General features: G+C 42.0%; 1 protein-coding gene across 2 annotated transcripts; it reads left to right on the top strand.

Annotated features, from left to right (window-relative positions):
- The first annotated feature begins 318 nt into the window (after positions 1-318).
- On the top strand, positions 319-23,214 carry hectd2 (HECT domain containing 2). Of its 2 annotated transcripts, XM_018761249.2 has the most exons (20): positions 319-416; positions 4,987-5,113; positions 7,319-7,457; positions 7,561-7,663; positions 8,079-8,168; positions 8,345-8,409; positions 8,802-8,847; positions 9,942-10,051; positions 10,664-10,812; positions 11,330-11,453; positions 12,102-12,198; positions 12,538-12,645; positions 12,975-13,107; positions 13,690-13,778; positions 15,813-15,971; positions 17,366-17,440; positions 17,720-17,807; positions 17,891-17,997; positions 20,624-20,767; positions 21,468-21,545. In XM_018761249.2, exons 1-19 carry the CDS (start codon positions 348-350, stop codon positions 20,735-20,737), a joined length of 1,992 nt encoding a protein of 663 aa, XP_018616765.2. In that variant the 5' UTR covers positions 319-347; the 3' UTR covers positions 20,738-20,767; positions 21,468-21,545. The 2 variants fall into 2 exon arrangements, with proteins under 2 accessions (XP_018616765.2, XP_029104470.1); XM_029248637.1 differs by lacking the exons at positions 319-416; positions 4,987-5,113; positions 7,319-7,457; positions 7,561-7,663; positions 8,079-8,168 and adding an exon at positions 20,372-20,487 and having other exon boundaries at positions 8,192-8,409; positions 21,468-23,214.
- Positions 23,215-25,221: the final 2,007 nt, after the last annotated feature.

Consider the following 25,221-nt stretch of genomic DNA (forward strand, 5'->3'; position numbering starts at 1 on the left):
CTCCCTGGTCGCCCGCCGCGTTCTGCAACGTCCCTCCTCGCGCCGCGTCTGCGCTCTCTCGCTCTTTCTCGCCGCCGTGTCGCCCTTCCCGCCATTCCCGGCGCCGGTGGCGACACCTGAGGAACGGCCACCTGTCGCCGCGGGCGGTCCGACTGGCCGACCGACCGACACGAGCGCTTGGAGGTCGCGAGCCGCGCGCGCCATGAGATGTGTCGCGTGTCGGCAGCTGTGGCGAAGAAAATGTCCCGCCAGAAGTGTGTGTGTGTGTGTGAGAGAAGTAACAAATGAGTGAGGTGTGTGTTTGCGTTCGTGAGTGTGTGTGTGAGAGAGAAGCGATAAGAGAGAAGATGAAGGAAGGAGAGGAGAAGGAGCGGGAGCGGGAGAGACTCCCTCCCATCGCGAACCTCCCGCCACCTGTGAGTAACGGCGGAACCTCACATATTTAATATTAGTTCGTTAAGTCGAAAGTACATTTTCCTCGACGCGCGTACAACTGCAGTGTACCGTCATAGGACAAGACAAGTAAAGTTTGCCGTATATTTGTATTTTATATTTGATATTTGTATATCTTGTTCGGACTCGGACATATATATTCATCTCCCGCACATTTATTACCGAAGAGAAAGAAACGCTTCAGACTGTTCAGTCACGCGCTCCGGTCTCCGGCGCGGCCGCTCGTGCGCGAATAACGAACTTTCTCCAAAAACTCTATTTTCCGCTCAGTGGCAAAGTTCACGTCACTTTGTCCGCAGTTTAAAATTATGTGCACTAGTAGTCATGTTTCTTTATGGCTGCTCGTATTTTTTTATTGGGAAATATCCCCGGCGTGTTGCAATAATTAGTGGGATAAATAAATAAAAAAATGATGTCCATAATGTTCACTCACTGTCGTGTTTTTTTTTTTTTTTTGTGATTTTTGTTTGGATTGTATTGGTCTAAGAGTTTTAGGAAGGTTGTCTGTTCCTTATTCTTACTGTACATATCTCCTGACTCGAAGGTTGTTGCTTCGAATCCCACTGCTGCTGTGTACCCTTGATCGTGGTACTAAACCTAAATTGATACAGCAGCTTTACCCTTTACCCTGCTGTATAAATGGGGAAATAATTGTAAGGTTACATATAAAACCTTGTGTGGTACCTTGGACAAAGGGACAAAGTTAAATAAGGTTAATAATAATACTAATGATTGAAGAAAATGTGACCTTGTGCTGTTACTGATTTGTAACAATCTCAGTTAAAGTTTAGACCCAAGGTTGGGGACTCCTGGACCAGCACATCGCTTCCTGCTCTCTGTTATGTAACAGTGAGTCTTGGTTCCTGGGCTTTGACAGCAAGTTCAGTATCATGTCAGTATGTATAATTAGATATAATATGATTAGTATCATATCAATATGTACATAGTGTAGCAGCTGTAACGTAGTCTTTAGTACTGCTGCTTTTGGTCCCAAGGTCACAGGTTTGATTCCCAGTAGTACATGGAGGTACTTTCTGTAAAATTACCCAGCTGTGTAAATATGTAGTTAAAGAAGCTTAACGTAAGTAAGTTTTGAGAAAAGTGTTGGAGGAATATTGGGGGCAGCCTGTAGTGTAGTGTAGTGGTTAAAACAACTGCCTTTGGACCCCCAGGTTGCAGGTTTGAGTCTTGCTTCTGGCATAATACTTCCCCTCAATTGCTCCAGTAAAAAATTACCCAGCTCTATAAATGGGTAAATAATTGTGACCTTAACATTGTAAGCTCCTTTGGAGGAAATCACAAGCTAAATGAAAAAATGTGAACTTTGAAGCATTAGAAAGATGTCTTATGAGACAAGTGGTAGCATAGAGGTTAGTGCTACTGTCTTTGGATGCAAAGATTGTAGGTTTGATCCCCACCTCTGGGTGTAGTATCCTTACTTACCCTAAATTGCTCAACATACACACATTGACTCAAACCACTTATCCCAGTTAAAGAAAAATTACCCAGCTGTATAAATGGGGAAATAATTGTAACCCTAACATTGTAAGTTGCTTAGGAGAAAAGTATCAGCTAAATTAATAAATGTACTCATACTATATCAGGTTCTTAGGAACAGACCCCCAACTGTATATAAATGTCTGATACTTTATCCTTCGGTTAATCTTTAGAGGACAACAGGAAATGAATTAAACCTTGAATGGACACAATTCATATTTTAGGCCTCAAGTAACGTCTGGAAATGTCATATTGTACTCTCTATTTCTGAGATGTTTGGTTTATGTTTTTTTTTTTTATTTTATTTTCACTCTGTCATTTCAACATCAAGCCCAATCAGTTAAAACCGACCCTTGGAAATTACCAAAAGATATGCACTAATTACAGGCTAAGAGCGGCCTACTATTTGATTTGATATGGAACCGTTGCAGCCATCAAAAGTACATGATGCACTTATTCGGTGTGTTAAGGTCTTTAATCTTCACTCTGTAATTATGGTTGTGTGTTTTCTGTCATTGCTTTTCATTTGATCTCCTTAGAACCTCACTGTAAGTTCAGTTAGTCACTGCTAGATCTTTACATATTTCCTCAAATTACGTGTTTATTTGGTAAGCGGAACATATTATCCAAAATGTTTTTCAACACTTACAGGTGTGTTACTCTTATGCACATTTATATAGCCAAAGCATTTTAAATTGTTGTTTTTTTTTGCCTCTCAAAGGAACAACAACCATTTTACCGATAAGACTGAAAACTTTATTTTATGTATTTTGCTAATACCTTTCTCCAGAGAGACATAGATTGTTGGAAACCACCTTTATAGTGATTTGCTGATTTATGTAGCAGTGTATTCTTTTTGGAATAATTGAGTAAGTACATTGATCAAGGGTACCAACGCAGGAGTGAAATTCAAACTGGGAACCTCCAAATTACTACTACCCTGCCTGTTGCCCCCTTTGTTCCAAATCTTTTGCCAGAATACTACATGCTGCTTTGTAAATAATCTGGGAAAGCCAGGAGTGAAAGACAGACATATCCTGTTGCACTCAAACAGTACTTGGTTGGGGTGCAGCAACATGTAAGCAGACTGTACATTTAGTGTTTACAAAGTGAAAATAATAATACTGAATAGCTGAGATGTGACTGAGCAGGTCTTATGACAGGGGCAGCTACTAGCAGGCATCTGCAAAATGAGTTATAGGTGTTATTATTTTGATTCCTTTATCCAAACTGGCTGAACATTTCATCCCTCTAAACAGCTGTACATATTCATTTCACCAATTGAGATTGTGCACAGCACTCAAAGGTACAACAGCAGGGCCCCTCACAGAACTTGGAATGATTGCTCTTCGTCCTGTAAGTTTACATCCCACCTGCTGCCTCATGAGCTATTATCTCATACAGTTGCCGGGCACAGTATAAGATCTTTTAATGTTTTTGATTTTGTTCAGTTTTGGACATGTTTATGAGCATGGTTTTTTCATTCTTACTTATATGTATTCATATTCAATGACAGTGAATAGTACAGATGAAAGGATGACTTGGTAACAGGGTGCATATTTTTATGTTAAACCATGTGTTTTTCACATAGCAGTAATGATCATAATTATAAATGCTATACTCTGTGTGTGTGAGAGAGAGAGAGATTAGCACTATACTATAGCTTCATTGAAACTAGAAAGAGTCACAATGAAACAACGAGTTTCCATACAATTTAATTTTTCATTTGTGGTCATGGTAAAATGGCTACCGTAAAAAAATGTCGGTCCTAGAAGTCACATAATGTATTGCCCATACTGCTGTTGAAATAAACTTCATAATTGTAAAAAAATGCAGAGACTGTCACTTCGTATTAATTTTACTTGATATATGTACTTCAATGGGCATCTTTAAGGCCATTTTTGTTCTTTAAATGGTATTACTTTGCTATTTCTGACAGGGCAGAGAAGGTCTGGTTTTATTTTGACCCAGCGGATAAGTTTTGTAAGGGAAATGTTGTCATTTGAAGGAAAGAGGCCAAACCAGCCGAGTCCTTGCTCTGTGTAATTAAACAGTACTGCATGTTGGAGTGTTTTATACATGCAACAGAGCTGAACAGTTTTATTTAAGCACTTTACTTCATATAAATGGCTGCTTAAAAGGCTGCTTTGCCATTGCATGTGACATTCAGATGTTATTTATCATTCATTTTATTTATTATTAATGAATCATCACTAAGTAACTTGAAAAACATTGGCGGAAAAACTACTGAATTTTCTTTTTTTATAAAATCCAGAAAATAATTTCCAAAATGTCCATCACGTGGGAAAGGATTTCCGTTTTCTGTTTAAACTGAGATTCAAGAACTCTGACATGGGTGTTTACAGATGAGCAGTAACAGTGAAGGGGAACTGGGTGGAGGGGAATGGAAGCATCCTGAGGGGTTTTGATACAAAAATAAGGCACCGTCCTTTCAGCAGCTGCAGCCTGGCTTGTGCTCTTGTGTATTTTTTTGTGTGCATCTGGTTCTTTCAGTCAGTTGTCAAGCTCTGGTGCTGAGCATCTAACAGTCACTTCCACTAAGCTCACTGTGTGTGTATGTGTGTGTAAAATCATGTAGCTGTATGCAGATTCACAGACATGGCCGTCTTCTGTCCAGATTCTCTTTCAAGGACAGTTGGTAGTGTAGTGGTTAGGAGTCCTCCTTTTAGACCCAAAAGTCACTGGTTCAATTCCCCTCTCTGGCTGTTGTACCCTTGAGCAAAGTACTAACATTGGAATTGCTTCAGTAAAATTACCCAGCTGTATGAATGGCTATGTAATTGTGACTTTAACATTGTAAGTAGCTGTGGAGAAAAGCATCAACTAAATGCATGAAATCTGCAGATGATAATTTTTTTTTTTGTTCTGTTATAACTGGATTGATTAGATGATAGTGTGTAGTTACAAAGAGTGTGGAAAGCTGGATAATGTTTTCCAGGATGCTTCCTCAGCTGTCACATCTGTGTTGTCCTTGTGACCTATCTGATTCTGTGTCACCTGTGTGACCTTTTTCAGGCTTTAGACCGTGGGGCAAAGCAGCACTTTCCGTCCTTCAGCACCTTCATCTCTAACGTCAGCCAGAAGAGAGACACTGGAAGCCAGAATTTCTCCCCCCAGTTCATCCATCCTGGAGGCAGACATGGTAAAGGGCTGGTAATGGATGGCTTTAAGGGGCAGTAAGAGAAGGCAAGTGAGAACAGGGGCAGTAAGGATGTTCTCTTCAGCAGCTCTGCCCTCATTGGACCTCTCTGTCATTAAATGAATTAATTCCTGACACCTCCTCGTCTTCCTTTTGTAAATTGGTATTACCACCGTACTGATGCAGTGGCCTTAACTGCTCCTTTCTTAACATCGGAGGATGAAATATTTTGTCACTATCATTTTCTTGCATAGTAACTGCAAAATAATAACTGATGGGTTTTTCAAAAATGGTTCAAGCACCAACACACTCAGTTGTGCTTTCAATTTCAAATCAATTTATTTAAAGTAAAACTATGGCTTCCTTCATTCAATTTATCGGTTTAAAAAGGTCGCAGGTTCAAATCTGACCTTCAGTTGTAGTACCCTTAAGCAAGGTACTTACCCTGAACTGCTTCAGTAAATGTAGCCATTTCTGGCTATGAGTTTAGTCTTTAGAGAATCGGCTAATGACGAAAATCATAAAAATAATTAAAAAAATATTTCTTTTACATGTCTGTGAACCTGCTGTTTTTTGCTTTTGCGACACGCTGTCTGTTCTGTAAGAAGCATAAGGCTGTTGCGGCGAAGCCATTTTGAAGTAATTTTCCCCATTGGCAGTTTTTTCTGTCTGTCTCAAATTGCTCTCTTAGATCTAACAAAACACATGGCCATATTCTGTACTCCCACAAATGGTTTGGCCCCAGCTTCCAGTGACGTCACTTAAGGAACATTTTTGGTCAGTGACGAAAGTTTTTTCTTCATTTGTGCTTCAAATGAAAGTAAAGATCTATCAGGTACAAGAATTATTAACCATCATGAGTTTATTTGCCTCAAAGTAGTAGAAAAGATTGGTCAAAGCAATATTAATTTAAACTAAAGTCCGCATAAAAAAATTGTACAATAAATTATAATATTCAGTTGTCTTTCTGACAACAATTGTGTTCTTATTTCTTTATCTGTCACTACAGATGTAGTTTTTCTCTTTTGCCATATTTGAAGTGGAGAAAAAGTTATTTTTATTTTTTATTATATCATTTGCTTGCATGTTAAAAAGTGCAGTGCTGCGGTCAAAGCTCGATCAGGCCTTTCAAATCGATCGTGCGGACCTTGAATATTTAAGTACCCTTATATCAGGCAGCTTTTTTACTTTGCATGTAAATAACTTCATTGAATTTCAAAGTGGCTAGTTTAGTTTTTTTCAATTAATGTTTAGTGCTGTGCACATTATGGTTTTTCATTCTTTTTCGCATAGATCAAAGGGTTGGTGTAAGGTCCAATTTGTGTGGCATAAAGATGAAGGAAATAGCCATTTGCACTAATTTTCCTTGTTGGTCCTGGTCAGTATGAATATTGTGAACTAACTGCTGTGTTTACCCGCTCCAGGGTTTTCATGTACAACATGGGAAATGTCCTCTCTTAGTTTTACAAATGTAAGTACATGGGGTGTGACCTTAATTTGCAGCTGTGTTTAACTAGACCGTATGAGGACATGCAAATCTGACCTCTTCTGCTCTTTGTTTCAGAAGGGAGTCTAGGGGAACAGTTTTCTCTCCAAACGTTGTTCTCTGGCTTGTAATTGAGCTCCGCACATTTTGAATAAAACAATGAATAAAGGTTCGCTGATTGTTAGCCCCAGTCAGAGAGCTCCACCACAAAGGCGGTATAAGCACGCACCTGCTCCATCATGCTCCATCATGGGGTTTGGTTTCCATAACACTGAAGTCAAAACAAGACCGGGGCTGCATACTTCCAGGTCATAAAGTGACAAAGATCTACTAACGTTTAGTTGTGTTTTTGTAGGGTTCATTTGGCGTTTGTTTTAAACTCTACTACACAATGTAGTGTCTTTGAGGACCAAACTTGGAAAATGTCACTCAGTGCTATGTTCATTCAACAAGTGCAGTCAGGGGCCAGTAAGGTACCTTCCATCTTCCTCAGTCACTAGCAATGGTGGTCCTCCAATCAGTAAAGTGTGGGTTGGTCCGAAGTCTGGTTGTGGATTTTTATATGGAGCTTGTGGTAAACGGTTCTTTCCAAACCATCCCTTCAGACAAAACATACATAAGGAGGGAAGAGGTGCTTTCTCATGTTGGTCACGTCTCTGTCTAATAAACATTCTTTAAACTCTGCCACCTGTGTGTCTGTGCGTGTGCCTGTTCTTCTGCAGTACGGGAGTTGCCCCCCATCTGCCCCGATGTCCGGCAGAAGCAACGCATCTCCATCGACACACTTCCCATAGAGGCGAAAGCCCCTTTCCCATCAGACCCAGTGATCCCCCTCCGCACGAAAACCATCAAGGAGTTCCAGTATGTCTTGCTTAACTATGTGCCCTCGACAAACTGACACGAAGGAACAGTGTGCTCTCGCAGGCGATCCACTCAGCTTTCTTTTTTTTTTTTTTGTTCCTAGGGAGGATGTTGAAAGGGCTACAGCATCAGGTGACTGGAGGACTGTCCAAGATTTCTACCTGACAACATTTGACTCATTTTTGGAACTGAATGCGGCCTTCAAGGTAAACAACGTGGCCAGCTTTACTTCTGACCAGTGTTTGCCCATTAAGTTATGGGTTTTTTCTGTATGCTGGTTAATGAATAAACCAACTCAGAATGCGAAAACAGAGCCACTTGCTTGCGGTTTTCATGGAAATTGTTGTTCACGTGATACTGGGAAAGAAAAAGGTGCCCAAAGAAAGGTGGGCTGAAAAAGACAGTTTTGCAATGTTCCGCCTCGGTGATGGCAGCAGCCTTTGTGACTGAGTTCTGAGTAAATAGTCTAATGTATGTAGGGGAGTATAAACCTGACCACAAACTAGTGCTGACCCTGGCAGTAATGGCTCCTGCTTTTCGGCAGCTGTTTGCCCTTTTATTAAAACCCCACCATGAGCTCTCACAGCGTGAAACACTGACCTCTTCTCGTCGTCCCTTCAGAAAGAAGCGAATGCTGCATTCAGCACTATCGAGGATTCTGGAGTCAATACCAAATTTGTCAGCACCGTCTACGACGCCTTGATCCACACAGTATGTAACACATAACAGCCAATCAACCCTCCAATGACCGAATCAACATCAGCATCAAAAGGGACTGTTAGCACAGTTCACTGCCCCAAGGTCTTTTTTCCTCCTTCCTTCTTATAGTGTTTTGCTGCAGTTTGGTTAATCTGAAACATTGCCTTTTGCTCGTGTTAAATCTCCAGCCTCCAGATATCCAGAAGTCGGTGTTGAAGGGAATAATTAACAGTTTATTGAGAGAGTGGAAAGGGTGAGTAATATCTTACTACTTCCGTAAGCCGCCCAGTAATGTTACACGGGAGGGACTGACCAAGTGCGGTCGTAGAGAGGAGCTGCATCACATTAAGGCCCTTAATCAGTACAATGTTTTAAGTGATTAAGTCTGAGCTCTCCTTTTAAACGTTGCAGTCTGTGCAAAATGTAAACTGCCCGCTGCGACATGTTTGTTTTTCTAAAGTCCAGAAATAGCTGCTTATTCGCCCACTTATTGTAGAGTTGTTTTTTTTTTTTTTTTTTTTTTACTACTGCTCACACACATTGGTTTACTGACTTTCCCTTTTCACATTGCAAGGTTTGTTTCTATTACTGGCTATTCAGTGGTGGCAGTGAGGGGATGTCACAGTTGCTATCTTCTCCTTTCAGGCCTAGGACAAAAGATGACCTGAGGGCATATTTCATACTTCTACAGGTAAATCCTTCAGACACTGCCGACAACGGTCACGTTCATACAGCTAATAGTTAAAATCTCATGAAAAAGTCATACTCATTGTGTAACAAAAAGAAATTGTTATACCAGAAATTTTCTCTTAAAAATGCGAAAGGACCGGTGAGTTGATTTTTTTGCCTTGGTAATACAGCAGCACTATTTGTTACCCAAGCTCCATTGTGGGCCTTGGTCCCGTCTCCCATTTACAGGCACATCTGGGCTCTCACGCGCTAGATGATACAGAGGCTGTTGGCATGGTTACAACTGAGTCAAAAAGACAGGAAACTGCCGATCTCCTCCCTCGCCATATGCTCCATTGACTCCAGCCCTGTCCCAGGCAGGATCCAGGGCTGAGTGCATATAATGAGGCCAGTGTTTGTTCCACATGAAACCGCTGAACCTGGGCCTGTTTTGGTTCTATAGGCTGACTCACAAGGCACCATTGTTGACACTGGGAGGGAAAACTGCACAGACATACATGCACTAGTGAAGCACGATTTATATCTGGTGTGAATTGCTGTGATATGCTACAGGCAAAGATATAATTTGCTTTTTTTACATAGTGATTATTATTTAATTTAGATGGGATTCAGCTGAAGGCTATGTTAAATAAAGTACAGCAGTGTTTCTCTTATTTTTAGACTTTCTCCAAGTGTTTTTATGCGGTTTATTTTAAATCATACACACACGGGACAAGCGGTTCTGAAAATGTGTGTGTGTGTGTGTATACTTTTAGGTGTTATGATCTAAAGCGCAGTGCTCATATGTGTAGTATGTTCTGAACTGTGTATTTTTTTTAACTGCGCTGCTTAGAAAAGAGCCTCTGAGATGGAAAAAGGAGACATTTACTGGTTTGACTGCCCTGGCGCTGATGTCAGACCAGTTCGGCAGCCTTGTGGTGTCATGTGCTGGTCTTTCTCCGCAGAGAGAACAGATGAGGTCATGTTGGATGGGAAACCATGGTTTCCTGTGCAATGCCATTCTTTATTAAAAGCAAGATCTAACTAGCAGTCCCAGTGAAACTTGCATTTTCCTATGGGCACGATGTAACTGCTGCCTCTGCTGTTTCTCTGCAGAATCCTCAGTACTCCAGCATGAACACGTATGTCATCTATGCACACTTGCTGAGGCAAATTACTGCTTTGGCAGAAGCGGATCACCATTTTCTGGTGCACTGGTTTAAAAAGTGAGCCAGTTCTTCTGTCTCTCTTTCCGTGTTTCTCACTTTCTCTGTCCCTTCCTCTCCTCTCATCTGCTTTTCCCTTAATGTTGCTCCCTCCCTCTTTCTCTCTGCTAATAGTTAGCTGGAACTTTCTGTTTCATGTCTTATTAACTGGTGCTGGAAAGTCTTGCAGATGTAAGCACTGATCTTGTAGAGACATAATTAATCATTTCTTTATAGAAAGAGCAGTGCATTGTGTCTACCAGCAATACTGTTTAGAACAATAGTTCTGCATTGTATATTAAAAAATGTTTATCTTGAAGTTCTCTGATGTGCATGCTCATTTAATAAGATAAAATGGTGCAAACAGGAACCAGAAATTTTGGCTACAGTGTCTAGCAGTCTCACACTGTGGCAGAAATACATGTACATACAGTCTGCTAAAAGATAACTTGAGGTGGAGTGTTTGTAGGCCCACAGTAAGACTTTGTTGTAGTTTAGTGTAGTGTAGTGTAGTGTAGTTTAGTGTTTTATACACATGGTATAGAATGGCACTTTGCAGTAGAACATCTGAGAATAAAAAGCTAGCATTTCCATACACACACAGGCAGAGCACTAACACAGTCCTCCTTGCAGACTGTCTCCACGCCGCTTCAAGGCTTTGGTGGAGCGGCTTCTCAACTTCATCTCCACGCGCCTCCTCCCAGCCCGGCCTGAGGAGCTGCCACCTATGGCCAAGTGCTCCTGGTGGATCCCCTCTGCCACCAAGGTCCTGGCCCTACTCAGTGAGTCTGCCTCCCGGCCTCTGCCCCACCAGCAGGGGTCGCCTCTAGAACCCGGATCTGTTTCTATGTGGTATGTGTGGGGAGATCGGGAAGTGTGGCATCTTTCATGTGACTAAATTGTTACCTCATACGTGGTGTATGGACCGATACAACAACAGTAAAAATGAGACAATTAATGTTGAACACATTCCAGGTAGTAACAGCAGCGAGGTTGTATGAGGAGCAGAGCTTTAGAATTGTGGATTCATTGTGTGATCTAAATAGATTTTTCATCTGAACTGGTCTGTATATCTATAGTGGAGAAGTACAAGGAGCAGGAAGACAGTAAACAGTCTAATAGTACCAGTGGAACTGGTATGCAGGTTTATGGATTGCCTCATGCTGAAGTGTCTTTTACTGTAAACCCAGCATAAAGAGGATCTTTTTTTTCCTTTTGATTCAGGGTTAGGGTTGAATAGGGTTGAATGATTGTATTGAGGCAATGCAGTTGTCACCAGCATGTTTTTCTTTCATCCAGATGCAGCCAACAGTATTTCTACTCCTCCCATCATACCCTTCACTGATTTCTACAACCTCACTTTGGACCACATTGACATCATGGAGGACTACCAGACTTGGCAAACTCACGGGAATTCAAACAGGTGAGGCAGCAAACCGTTGCAGGCCATTGACTTATTTCCTGCCAAGCACTCATACTTTACAGAACTTCCCAGCCTTCTGTCTCCAGTCTACCTAAACAAACTGGGAATTTTTACTGCAGTTCTGGGATCATTAAGCATAATGCAAACAGGCTCGGCCTCCCAGAAAACCAAACTTGGACTCCCCGATTTCAGCCATGTATTTCAGTGTTTTTTTTGCACTTCCTTGCCACATAAAATAAATGTCATTATGGAGCTGGAGCTCCCCCTTGTGCTCAGTGTCACACATGGCCAGTAAATGGAGACATCAGGTCTCATCAGGTTTATTCCTGCTGCGTCACAAAAAATCAGAAAGGTCAAAGTCAGTCCTTGAGCTTCATTTGGCACGAATCCCAGGCAACAAAAACAAATGGGACTTGTAGAGAGCTGTAAACGACTTTTAAACCAAAAATAATACCCCAGAATGTTAAGCAATATATAATTAAAATTATACATCAGTAATTCCAACTATTTTCAGCATGATTGTGTTTAAAGTCACTCCATGCTGTGGGGTTTTTCCAACAGAGGAGACGATTTTGACATCCGGGAATAATATTCTGTCAGTGCGTTTGAGAGATCGGAATGAGCCAACTCAGTCCGTGTTCTCCTCAGGTTCTCATTCTGCCAGTACCCGTTCATCCTGTCAACTGTAACAAAGAAAGCCATCATCCAGAGGGACTCCGAGCAGCAGATGATCAGCATGGCCAGGGTGAGTGCAATGGAGGTGTATCTAACATCTCATAGCCACAGTTGAGCTGCCACGGGCTTCTTTGAAAGAGGATTTAACAAGTAGTAGGTAATATGATAGTTACAGAACTGGATTTTTAACCAGAAGAAGTCCCAGGCAGGGCACAATTTTTATAGTCATGGGAGAGATCCTAAATCCAAACAGCTGCAGTAAAGTATCCAGTCATTCAAACAAGTAATACTGTAAGTCACTTTGGATAAAAGCTGTGAATGAGCTGACCCTTACAGCACCCCGAGAGTCACCTTTTCATTGTGTGCAATTCAGCTTGAGAGTAAGCCCTAACAGCCCGACTCATTGCAGCAAAGCCTCGTGGACAAGGTCTCCCGCAGGCAGAGGGTGGACATGAGCTTGCTGTTCCTCAACATCAAAGTGCGACGGCAGCAGCTGCTCAGTGATTCACTGGATGAGGTAATACTTAAAGTCCAACCCCCCACCCTGAGCTAGTTCACCATGTACAGCAGTTACACTTATAATTTACAGCAAATCATGCATGACATATCTTGGATTTTTAGAGTATTCCTCATGCCTCTTTTTCCATTGCTGCTGCAGTGTCTCTCTGCCTTACTTAGGTGTGAGCATACTGAGTTCAGTGCTTCCCGGTGGGAAAATAGCCTGTGTAATGTTAGCTCTGCTGGGCCGACTTGAGATCTGTTTGGGAAAATTCCTCAGCATCATTGCAGTTTAATTGAAATAGCAGGCAAACAATGGAACCTTTTGCTTTTTTCATTGATGCGTAGCTATCAAGGAAGCGTGCGGACCTGAAGAAAAAGCTGAAGGTGACCTTCGTTGGAGAGGCGGGTCTAGACATGGGTGGCCTCACGAAGGAGTGGTTTCTGCTCCTGGTTCGGCAAATTTTTCACACGGATTTCGGTGAGACAGGTGATATAAAAAGAGAGAGCAGTTAATGGTGGTGCCGAGGGATTCAGACGAGTCCCTCCTTGCATTCAACTTGAAAATAATACAAGCACTGACATTTGAGTACAAGCATTTTGACATTTGGGCAAGCAGACTGACCCCTGCTGTTGTTTAAGCATACTAAAATGGGCATGGCAATGCTATAATAAGTCCCTGTCTGTATGGTCTTCAAAAAAACAGGAGTTTTCTTTTTCACACAGTAGAGGAATAACGCTAGCTTTCTATCTTGCTGTGACAACCCTACAACCTCACGAGACAGCATGTAGTTTGCTACTTATCATATTTATCATTTTTTCTTTGACAGGATATGGTAAAATGAACGGCAACACTGCTAAATTCATACATTAGCTGTACCTCATACCTCCACAGCTGTAATATGTGGTTATTAGTTGGGGGATTATTTCTGCTTAGTCTAAACTTCAGATTCAATTTGTTTGAATCTATGAACACTTCCTAAACCTGTGACTCTGAAGTGTTTAGTTTCATGTCTCTGATGGAATGTATTTAAGGCAGAGATGATTTGTTTCTCATTTATAGGTATGTTTACATACTTGAAGGATTCTAACTGTCACTGGTTCAGTAGCTGGAAGTGTGACAACTTCTCTGAATTTCGTCTGGTCGGAGCCGTATCCTTTCCTGTTACACCACAGAGAGCTGGGTAATGAGTCTCAGGTTTGAGCTACAGGCAATACACTAATGGGTTAAATGAGGAAATGCCTCAAATGAGAGAGTCGTGCACTCAAAATTGAGACTTGATGACATTATTTGGCCCGGGTTTTACTGGCATATATTCGTCTAAATGAATGAATACTGCTCATTGTTACCAGAGTAGTTTTCATACATAAGTTTCTATGTACATAGTTATTCTCAACTCAGATTTCAGTGCTGCTTGTTGCAGTGTGGCTTAGAAGGAAACATTTTAAGTTAGAAAACTTAATATAAGCAATTAAAATTAAAAATGGTTATGTAGCAGTAGAGCTATTACCAAACATAATATTGCAGTCAACTATCTTGCAATAAAAGTGGTATAAATCTGCATAAATAAGGCCTGTGACTAAGCAGTTTGGAGCCTGCTTACTGATGACTAATGCTGAAATTTAATAAAAATAGAGTTGGACTCAGTACTTTCTGTATTTTTAACTAGCCTTTTCTGACTATCTAAATAAATCATAATAAGCCACAATATACTGCACGGAACTGCACCCAGCTTTATACTAGAACAGAGCTGTCTTCTCAAACTACATATTTTTTTGCCAGCTAACGATAGCAAGTCTAGAAAGTTTTTTGATACTAAATATGGCAGTATCGCATTCACAATAATGGGTCCATCCATTACCTAATCTGGGGTATCGTCTTTGCTTTTGTGCAGTAAAAATTCATTTTGGTTTCTAAAAGGAGCTCCTGGGTTGTGGCTGCTATGATCTTGTTAATCCCATACCACACTGACATGCCAGTAGCTGTGATGCATTCTGGAAAATGAAGCCCACGCAAGCCCATATTTTCAACCTTAATATCTCTATTCTTTCAGACTACACATGTAATAGCTTGCGGTTCTAAAATACTTAACTGTATCGTTGCTGCAGTTGGCGCTGATTGGATCAAGCCGTGTTTGAATATCACGCTGTGCCTTTTTTTATTTGTAGCCGCGGTTCCATGGACCATGGGCACGCTTCCATCGTGACGAAGGGCCACACAGACACAGAGCCCTTCTGGGGGCCTGCCAGCTCTCACATGTGGCAGGGTGGGGTAACGTGCCTTGCGGGAAGCAAGTAGTGAGGCAAACTGGCAGCCATGCTTAGACTTGTCCCTGTGTCACCCCCTAATTGCCCCCCGCAGGTCACTTCAGTTCATTTCACCCACTTGCGAGATTGCTGCTCTGCCCACTGTGTGGTAAAAAAAGCCTGCTGACTGTATTACACCGTTGAGTCCAGCACATTGCTGAAAAGAGTGGTGACGTCTGACTCTTACTTTGCAATATCCCTCATATGGCTTGAATTATTATATAAAGTACTCTCACTTCATATTTTCATGGTGGGTTTTGTTGTCTTAACTTGGAGACATTCTTTGGACTTCTTCCTTTCATCGCTCCTGGAATTTCTGTACTATCTGCTGTAATAACGGGTAGCATGGATCTAATCACCTGCTTATCCAGCCCTTTGGTACTCTGCTGCTCCTGTAAGCTGCTTTGAATACAGTAACTGCATATGGAAAGCATATGCTGGATATGTGTGTAACAGCTGGTACCATTAAAGATAAGTTATTGTCGGGTTTATGGAGAACTGATGCATTTAACTTGCAGGACACCTGCTGTTCAGAAAATCTCATATACTTACACAGCCCGGTATACTTAAAAAATAAATAAACAGTTAAAATGTAATGTTTAGTTTATGTTGTCAACAAATTCGCTTTGAGTGCTGGGGCTACTGAGATTATGCACATTCCAGATGAAATTATTTCCAAATAGTTTTGCTTTAAAAAGATGCCAGTTAAAATGAGCTCTAGGATAAGACAAGTAGGCATGAATGTGAAACAAGCAATCATGTATCTTCATCTGATGTCTAGACTAAGTTAAAAAACATAGATCTGCTTCTGGATGCGCCGGTGAAACAGTGCGGCGCTGTCATATCAGACGACCCCTTTTCCTTGACGTCATGCTTCAGCTCATGGGCCTTGCCGTGTACAACAGCATCACTCTAGACATCCACTTCCCTCCCTGCTGTTACAAGAAGCTGCTGTCTCCCCCTGTGTTGCCTTGTGACCAGAATATGCCTGTTGGTGTGACGACCCTCACCCTGGACGACCTGCAGCAGGTTATGCCTGTACGTACAAAAGGTCTCCGTTTTCTCACAGCCTTGACATTCCATTTTAAAACACTGCTGTACGGAAGGATGCCGAGATTTATTTTGCACTGTGCACAGCACTGACGGGGAGGGTGCAGTGGCGCAGTGGGTTGGACCGGGTCCTGCTTTCCGGTGGGTCTGGGGTTCAAGTCCTGCTTGGGGTGCCTTGCGATGGACTGGCATCCCGTCCTGGATGTGTCCCCTCCCCCTCCTGTGTTGCCGGGTTAGGCTCTGGCTCCCCGTGACCCTGTATGGGACAAGCGGTTTCAGACGGGGTGTGTGTGTGTGCACTGCACTGTACCTTTCCTGTATCTTCTCCATCTTTCTTATCCAGGTCTTTATTGTTTATATATTCATATATTTTCAAGTCTTCACTTTGACCAATTCAAAAAAATGTGTATTATGTATTTTTGCACTTGAAAAATCATAGTCCTTCACTACAGTGCTTTGTTTAACGTGATTAAAATCCAGCAATTTAGTCAACTGACCATCTAATCAAGGTTAATGTAATGAGGGCTCAGCTGAAAGAGAAAACAGCACACGCAGCATAACTTCTGGACCAAGACTGCTTTCCACAGCCCAGCACATTTACTCTGCTTTGCCAGTAGAGGACGATGTAGCTCAGCTGTTTGTCCTGATTCCTCAGTAAAAGATGTTGAATCCAGCCAAATAAAGCAATAATGTTAATGCAGTGTCATATGATGTATTTTAAAGTGAACCATAACTGCAATTGTAGAAGGTTAAACAGCAGGCATATAGAAGTTTATAAAAAAAGCCTCCTCTGCCAGTCTGTCTTTATGCAGGACTGGGGCCAGATGTTTCATTTTTCCAAACAGTTGGCTTTCCTCAGACTTACATAACAAGCGCTGGGCGTTGTTTGCTTCCTTGTTGAAAACTTTCAAGGGCAACACAGAGGTAGACAGTGAAAGTGGAATCAGGGCCATTTGGGGGGAAGCTCATTCCATCGCAAGGCATATTTATGTGATGCTAGTTTGTTACCGTTTAAACTCACTGTCATCATGCCCTATAAAGCCTTGCAGTTTCTATTTATTACCTTATATTTGTCTTTTTCAACCAGCCCCTATTTGGTGTAATGCAATACCTGTTTGTAATTCCCTGAACAAAATACATGAAGTCATAGTTCTATATTCCTCCCATCAACCAACCACAGGTTTTGATCAACATTTTGTGTCAGATTTTAAAATGATGACCTAGAACTAAACCATAGTATGGAAAAAAAAGTTCAGCAAACAGAGGAATGTATTTTTTTTTTTTTGGTGAATGTTGTAACTGTCTTTGAGGGGAACACACTTCATCAGCAATCCTTAATCTTTCTGTTTTATATGAAAGTGTTGACATGTTCTGTGTTGCAGGACCTTGCCCACGGACTCAGAGAGCTCCTCAGTTATGAGGGTAACGTGGAAGAGGACTTCTGCTCCACCTTCCAGGTTTGTACTGAATGCTGTCCTTTAGGTGCCTGTAGGGTTTATCACTGGACCTGTGAGCTTCTGCAGAAAAAACATGGTAATCACTGTGAGTCACTTTATAAAAGAGAATCCACAAAGTCCCTCTCTGTCAGAGAATGCAGTGCCTCATAAATCCCAAGTAATCCTTTCCTGATAACTTATATTAACCTCATTGGAGTATGCAGCACACTTCCACAACACACTTTCCCTAAATGCAGCTTTAAAAAAGTGAGTGAAAATGCCCATTTTTATTTTTCTCAGGTTTTCCAGGAAGAACTCGGTATCATCAAGTCCTACAACCTGAGACCAGGAGGAGATAAGATCCCTGTCACAAATCAGAACAGAAAGGGTGAGCAGGACAGTGGTGTGTGAAGGCAGCCATCCAAGTCACTGCTCTCATTTGTACTAAACCTCTTGTTTCTGCTCCCTCAGAGTATGTCCAGCTCTACATCGATTTCCTGCTGAATAAGTCCATCTACAAGCAGTTTGCAGCTTTCTACTGTGGATTCCACAGCGTTTGTGCTTCGAATGCATTGTTGGTGAGTTTAGCTGCATCCTCCCTCCATTGACAGGAGCCCTGAATTAGTCAAGATTCCAGAAGATGCAGTAGATCAGTTTCCTAGAAGGTTCCACACTCTGCACTTTGAGACCTAGAGGCATAGGGTGTTGGGAGGGAGATCTTGAGTTGAGGGTCGTGGTTCTGTGTGAAGTGCACTGTGTGTGTGTGAGAAAGCCACTTCTCAGGGCTCTGGGAACACAAGAAGTGCGACTCCCTGCCCCCTCCCACTCCTGCTCCTTCCTGGGTCTGTTTTTTTTGCGTGCACAGAGGAGCACAGACTGCCAGTCTTTCCATACGGTATCTAGGTAACTAGGTTATCCAGGGTGATCTTTGTGTAGTGCCTATGGAAAGTGTACATTCACATGTAAAGAAAGCCAGGAAGCGAGACCTGTGGTGAATACAGATGAGGACAGCCACAAAAGGTCCAGTGTCCCTATAGTGTTATGCAGCCACTGCAGACCTTCCCAGCTCTCTACACGTTGGCATTTTCCTTATTTGCTGTTAAGCTGCCTTTCCTGTCATCTGTGCAGCTGTAAATCTTGTTCAGTGCGCACAGTGTTTTGGCAACTCCCTGCACCATGAAGCACTGCTGCCAGCTCTAATGGTACCGCATGTTCTGTATCCTCCAATGTGTGGAAGGATTGAATTTTGGTATTGCTTTTTTCTACAAGCATCTTGCCAAACTGGAAAAAAAGACTGGAAAAAAAATTCACAGATACTTTTGTAAATTACCTTGTCAGTTTGTCTGCTGATCAGCACCTTGACAGGTTGTTTTGAAGGCATGTATTCAGTCAGCCGTTCAAACACAGATCATTCTATATGGTCGTGTGTGTGAAGTTGGGTGTGTGAGAACTCCACCAGTTGTAAAACCATCCTGCCCAGTCATGCTGAATGTGTTGGAGTGAATCATGAGCAGTGCTTTCTTGGTATGAAAGCACCATTTCATGACTTGCATGACATGTATCACAATTGATATATGTCATCATGCACGGAGATATAAAACCTGTTTATCCTTAAATACATCTGCAAACAAAAAGAGCATTGTTGGAATCTTCTAGAACAACGTGGAGCTCTGGCACACAGTGGGTGTTGACAAAAACTCCCAACTACACAGCAGTTATCTTGGGAGAACTCCAGGGTAAACTTAACAGCACCTCTTTGTGGGTAAGAGTTTATGCAGTTTACCACATTGCTTTACCAACTGCAGAAAGAGCAAGATCAAAAATTGCAAGCCGATGCAAAAAAGACAAGGCAAAGTTATTTTAGTTCTCAATGCATTTTAAATGAATATGTGCTTTGCTATTAAAGAGTCTGTACTGTAGCAAAGCTGCTGATATCCTGGCTTCTCTAATTCAGTGTTTTTAAAAACATCTGTTAATTATGAATTTAACATATAATTTTTCCACTGTGGCGGAGACGTTTGTCCATAGGTCAGTCGGAAGATCTCAATGTTTCGTTTTTAAAGTAAGGGGCGGCCTTATGCACTGTGTCCACAGGTCAGTCACATTTCCACGTTACCTCTTTGGCTAGTCCAACTTAACAGGAAGGGGGGTTGGCAACAAACAGTGGAAGGTTAAGTATTGCTCTCAGTTTAACTTCAGCTCCCTGTCTCGGCTCCCTTTTTGGTTCCGATCCAGTGTGTGTGCATGCAGGGATTAATCCCCCTGCTCTTTCTGTTATGCAAGCCGTATCATAGTCCTTACTGATTATATAACTGTCAGGCCATGGGACGTTTATATCTCAGCAGAGCAAGAGGGGTGGATGGGTTTGGATATTGTTTTTTCTTTGTAACTGGATATTAGTATGGATTTGGAACATTCATTTATCCAGATTGCTCTGTGCTCTAGATCTTTTCATCCTGTGATCTTGTGGCTTCCAAAGTCACACTCTTTGTGCTCAGAAAGGACAAAATAGCAAATATGCTTAGATCTTCGTCACTAGATATTTGCTTGACACATTTGTTAATACTATTGTTGGGACAGGTATGTGCTCATTGAATAAATGCAAATGTAATGCATTGTTTATAGTAAAACTATACTGTACATAGATAAGAGTTTTTTTACCAAAGGATGTGTTTGCAAAAGTAACTTAGGTAGCTGTCTTTCTCAAAGATGCAACAGCAGGATCCGTCTTTGGACTTACAGAGGTAACCTGAAGCTTCTCACACTGAGTCTCTTAACATCCCAGTACCTGCGGCACTTCTTTGTGTAATGCAGGTTGAACTAATAGTGATAAGTAGTCAAATTAATCATTAAAGGAAGAGCACATCAGCACTTAATACCTGACCATGGACAATGTGTTTGGTGAGGCCTGATGACGGTTGCTCAGTGCGGGCGTGCTCTCGGCTGTTGCAGCTTCTGAGGCCTGAAGAAGTGGAAATCCTGGTGTGCGGCAGCCCAGAGCTTGACATGAATGCACTGCAGAAGGTCACACAGTACGAGGGTTACAGCAAAGTGGACCCCACCATCCGGTATCCTGCCACCTTGAGAGCCAGTGAAAACTTGACACTGAACTTTGACACTGTTTCAAAATGCCCTCCTGTTTTGTCTCTTGACAGTTGGTCATCCCTTGTTACATGTGGCCTGTCCTGTCCCTTGTCCTTCCAGATGTTTCTGGGATGTGGTCCTGGCTTTTCCCCTGGAGCTGCAGAAGAAACTTCTTCATTTTGCCACAGGAAGCGACAGGGTCCCGGTGGGAGGGATGACGGATCTCAACTTTAAAATAGCCAAAATCGACGTCTCCAATGACTGGTAACATGGCTACTTTGGATAAACCCCTTCAGATCTGGGCTAGTGGCACTAAAAACTGGCTTCTAACTGTATTGTAATTGGCATTAATGGTGTTCAGATTCGAGATAATCCTATACTGGTGAGTAGAGTAAGAAGGTTTGAGAGGTTACTTAATATGGAACTGAAGAAGATCTTGATTTAGGAAGTCTTTGTACATATTTGAAAATTTCAGTTTTACCTTTTTAAAACAAATTTTTTTTTGTTCTTCACACATGGTCAGTTAAAAAATTCCTATATATACCCTTCGAAGTGTAACGCCAGTGATAGTACAGCAGGGGTGAACAGAGGCACGCACGTTCTCCGTTATGAGTACCACCTGTTTCTTTTTACTCTGACCTGCAGGTTTCATCAGAGCACACAATACTGTCATAGGAGAACATTATTCTCATGTTTCCACCCACAGTCCTGTAGGCTCCCAGCTGCTAGAGGCTAGCTGGGTGTGGCAGAGATTTGAATGTTGTCCCCAGCTGCAGCACACACTGGTTGCTACTAATGCATCTTTTGGGTTTACCTTACTGTAGGTACAACTTTTACCAAAGCTTGTGTTGCTGCAGCAGTTCAAATACTGCATACTGATTATCTCCACTGTAGAAAAGCCAACGTTAATGTCTTTTATTATCTTCATCCCATACTGAGTTTTGCCATTTTTTCTGTCCCCCAGGTTACCAGTATCTCACACCTGTTTCAACCAGATATGTCTCCCCCCCTACAAAAGCAAGAAGGAAATGAAGCAGAAGCTGACCATTGCTATTTCCAATGCAGAGGGATTTGGCTTGGAGTGACTCCAGCTGGTGGAGTAAAATGCCAGGAATTCAGCACATTGACTTACAATTTTAGTTCAGATTTTTTGCTGAGTCCTGTTTAAGAATTCCTCAGAATTTCTGCTCAAAGGCATGATAGAAAAGTTTTTTGTATATGCTGGTAAAATGTGTTGCTTTCAGATATTTGAAGGTCATTCTGTTTGACATTGACAACATTATCAGAGTTTTGCATTTTACTGTTTTTGTATTGTTCCCTAACAAATATGGAGTTCATAAGCTTTTATTTTAACACACTCTTCTTGGAGGTCGTTGTTAGTTGTCTTTACTTGTTCCTGTTACCTTTGTAAAACAAGTGTCTGCGTTTCTCTTGGATGGGGATTTTGCCAGATTTCTCTGTTTATAAGAGGCTCCACAATGTTTTCATGCAGCTTGTGCCAGTGGAAGAATAGGTGGTTGAGAGGGGAGTCAGTACTATATATGGTAAAGACTGGATTTCTAAATGGCTCCAGAGCATGTTCCGCCTTGATTTCTCTGTTGGCTTACTCTTGGCAATGCCAAAAGAACCTGTTTGACTGCAGGCCGTGACCTGTTTTTGCAATAGATAAGAGTTCAATCGCCGTTTCACCACACCAGCTTCTTATGTCACATGTTATTCTGTGTTTTAGAGAAATAGCCATTACTGGGATAGAAGTAACTCTAAGAAGGTGTATAAAGCCATGTCTCTGTAGTGAAAACAGAGTATTTAATGTCAAAGGTCAAAACAGGTTTGTATTTGTGAAAAAGAATCAACCAGACCTCGAAATATTAATTTAGAATTAAAATTGACTCACTTTGACAAGCATTAGTGATATGTGCTTGAAAAAAATCACTTTATGGGGAATTGCCTTGCTTATAGAGTGAACCCTCGTTGTAGTTTTTCTAGGAGGCCAGACAATCAGCTTTCTATGCTGAGATAATAATTATCACATTGTTTTCATCGTACATCATTGCTTTAGCTACCTGTGTGTATCGAGACTGCTTTCACTCTGAATGCATTATGTAAATGTTGGTAGAATGCTGACAAGGCATTTGGGTTTGGTTAATAAAACCTGACACCTTAGCCGCTTGTAAATATTTTGACTGGATATATTGTGTGAGTACTGGTGGCTGATACCACCAACTTATTCTTGTTTGTGCTGCTGGAACTAGAAAGTGTCTCTGCCGCTTTTAATGTCGTGCAACAGTGATGCTGACTCGAAGTGTTCAGAGAGGTGCACAGTGATACATGTAGAGTTCACTGTGTGGCAAAGCAACAGCTTACACTCTTCATCGGGGCCTTTGGGGCTTGGCACACTCATTCCTCAACTTCAGGTTGAGGCTTTTAACTGAGAATTCCTGCCTCTCAACATGAGAAAGTATGGAGCTGGGCGTGCATACAGGAAGTGACGTTGGATTATTGGAAATAGTTCTCAGAGAATAAGCAATAATCATTTCTAACTGCTTTGTCAGGGTCTTCATTATGTAGCAGTACATGGAGAAGGTACTTTATGGTACACTCGTGCATTACTTGTGTATGTCAGCCTAAATTTAAGCACACTGTTACATGGACAGGGGGGCGTGGTGGCGCAGTGGGTTGGACCAGGTCCTGCTCTCCAGTGGGTCGGGGGTTCGAGTCCCGCTTGGGGTGCCTTGCGACAGACTGGCGTCCCGTCCTGGGTGTGTCCCCTCCCGCTCCTGCCTTACGCCTTGTGTTGCCGGGTAGGCTCCGGTTCCCCGCGACCCCCTGTGGGACAAGCGGTTCCGAAAATGTGTGTGTGTTACATGGACACTGCACTTCATTTAAATAAAAGTTTGTTGGTACCGAAACCAAAATGCAGCATTTAATGAGTGTGGTTTTTTACATAAGTGGTTGTATGCTTCATGTTCCGTGTCAGTCATTTGCAGCTGTTTATTACCTTACAAGGTGTGGTATTACATGGGGAGGTCTATGATCATGGAGCAGCAGCTGGGGTCTCAACTATAAACAACCTGCAGTCCAGTTTTACTACACCTGGATTTACACAAAACTGAGTAATCCCAAGTTTTTCTTTAGAGTGCCATATTGAAGTTTTTAGTGCATTTTTTTACACACCCCTAAAGCAAAGGGTAAAATTGCTGAGGCAAACCAGGTCATTGTTCAGTCAAAGCTGATTTCCATGATGAAATCCAGAATACACATGTTGCCCTCCTCTCCGTCCTGCTCCTCCAGAGTTCACGAACACAGTCTTCACCAAGAAACGCCAGGGCTCAAGAACCCCTCCACACAGGCAAACACTGGACAGGAAACTGTGAGTTATTTGAGCTTCTCTTGAGAAACCAGAGTACAGCACTGCCCAAACAAACCAAAACTTCTTGTAACGGTGGTGAAACGGGAAAACTGGAGTTCCTCTCTTGTTCTCCTCCAAACAAGCGGACCATTCGCTGTGTTTAAACCGAGATGAATACTTTTGACTTGAAAAGTTGATAATGTTCTGACATTTTTTGACCCGTATCTTCCACAAAGGAGAACATGTGCTGTACGAATAATCAGAACTGTATGAAGGATGTGCTGTGCCCTTGTGTTCTCATACATAGTTAGCTGTTTCTTTCCCATCAGTCACTGAAGAGCGAGAGCAATCCGGCACATTGTTGTCATGGAGATACCCACAGTGGCAGATCCGTGCCCGTGGTCGCAGTTATTAGGCGTAAAGGACCACCGATGGAATTTGGCCGGGGGGGCTGGTAAGTTCTGCATGCCAACACCTTCATGGCAGGCTGGGGTTAGCTTTACTGTCAGTGTGTGTGAAAGATAACCCACTGGTTTACTTGTCTAACACACTGAGCAAAACGCAGTACATACTATAGCTTGGAACTGTGGCCTGAAGCAGGGAATTTTCTTTCTAAATAAACACAGCACAAGCAGAAAATTGAAATTATTTAGGAGGGGTATTCACAGTGCATTCTGAAGGTCCAGAAAGGTGGTCAGATCTTCCAAAGTTTATTTGAATTATGATGTTAACTTTTTAGTGGAAGGAAGTTCCACACTAGAGTCAAACATATTCGTGTAGGGAACATCTGATGTTGACCACAGCAACTGAACATATTTTCTTGCCAGATGTGTACAGATATTCAATGAGTGACGTTCCATATCTTTATTTTTTAAAAAAAAAAAGATTTGGGTCGAGATATGCAGGAATGTAGAAGGATACAAAATTTTTGGTTGTTTTCTGACTAATTGAATGAATATTGTTCCGGGACACTTGCCTCATCAGATTCCCAGAATCAAGACGTTTTTTAAAGTCCCTTTTTCAGCGTTTGGTCCAGTGACCAGATAGCGTGTGCTCAATCTGGAAATGGAGCCAGGTCGATAGAGCCCTTATTTAGGGTAGGGTATAACTGGCCACTGCGGGCGATGACTGAGTTCCCAGGTGTCTGCTGGAATGGCTTTGACTAACCCTGTTGTGTCAATGTGACCCACTTAATCCATGGGTGGAGAGGTGAAAGTGCTGGAATGAATCCGGAGGAATTTCTATATCCATCCCAGATAGGTTGTGCATATCATGTCAACACTGGCTCAGGCTTTGTTTTACAACCTGCTTGAGCAATCCATACCATTTAATTCTACGAAGAGCTATAATAAAAGCATTTGATCTGCGG

The sequence above is a fragment of the Scleropages formosus genome, chromosome 24 (assembly GCF_900964775.1).
Source record: "Scleropages formosus chromosome 24, fSclFor1.1, whole genome shotgun sequence".
Taxonomy (NCBI): Eukaryota; Metazoa; Chordata; class Actinopteri; order Osteoglossiformes; family Osteoglossidae; genus Scleropages; species Scleropages formosus.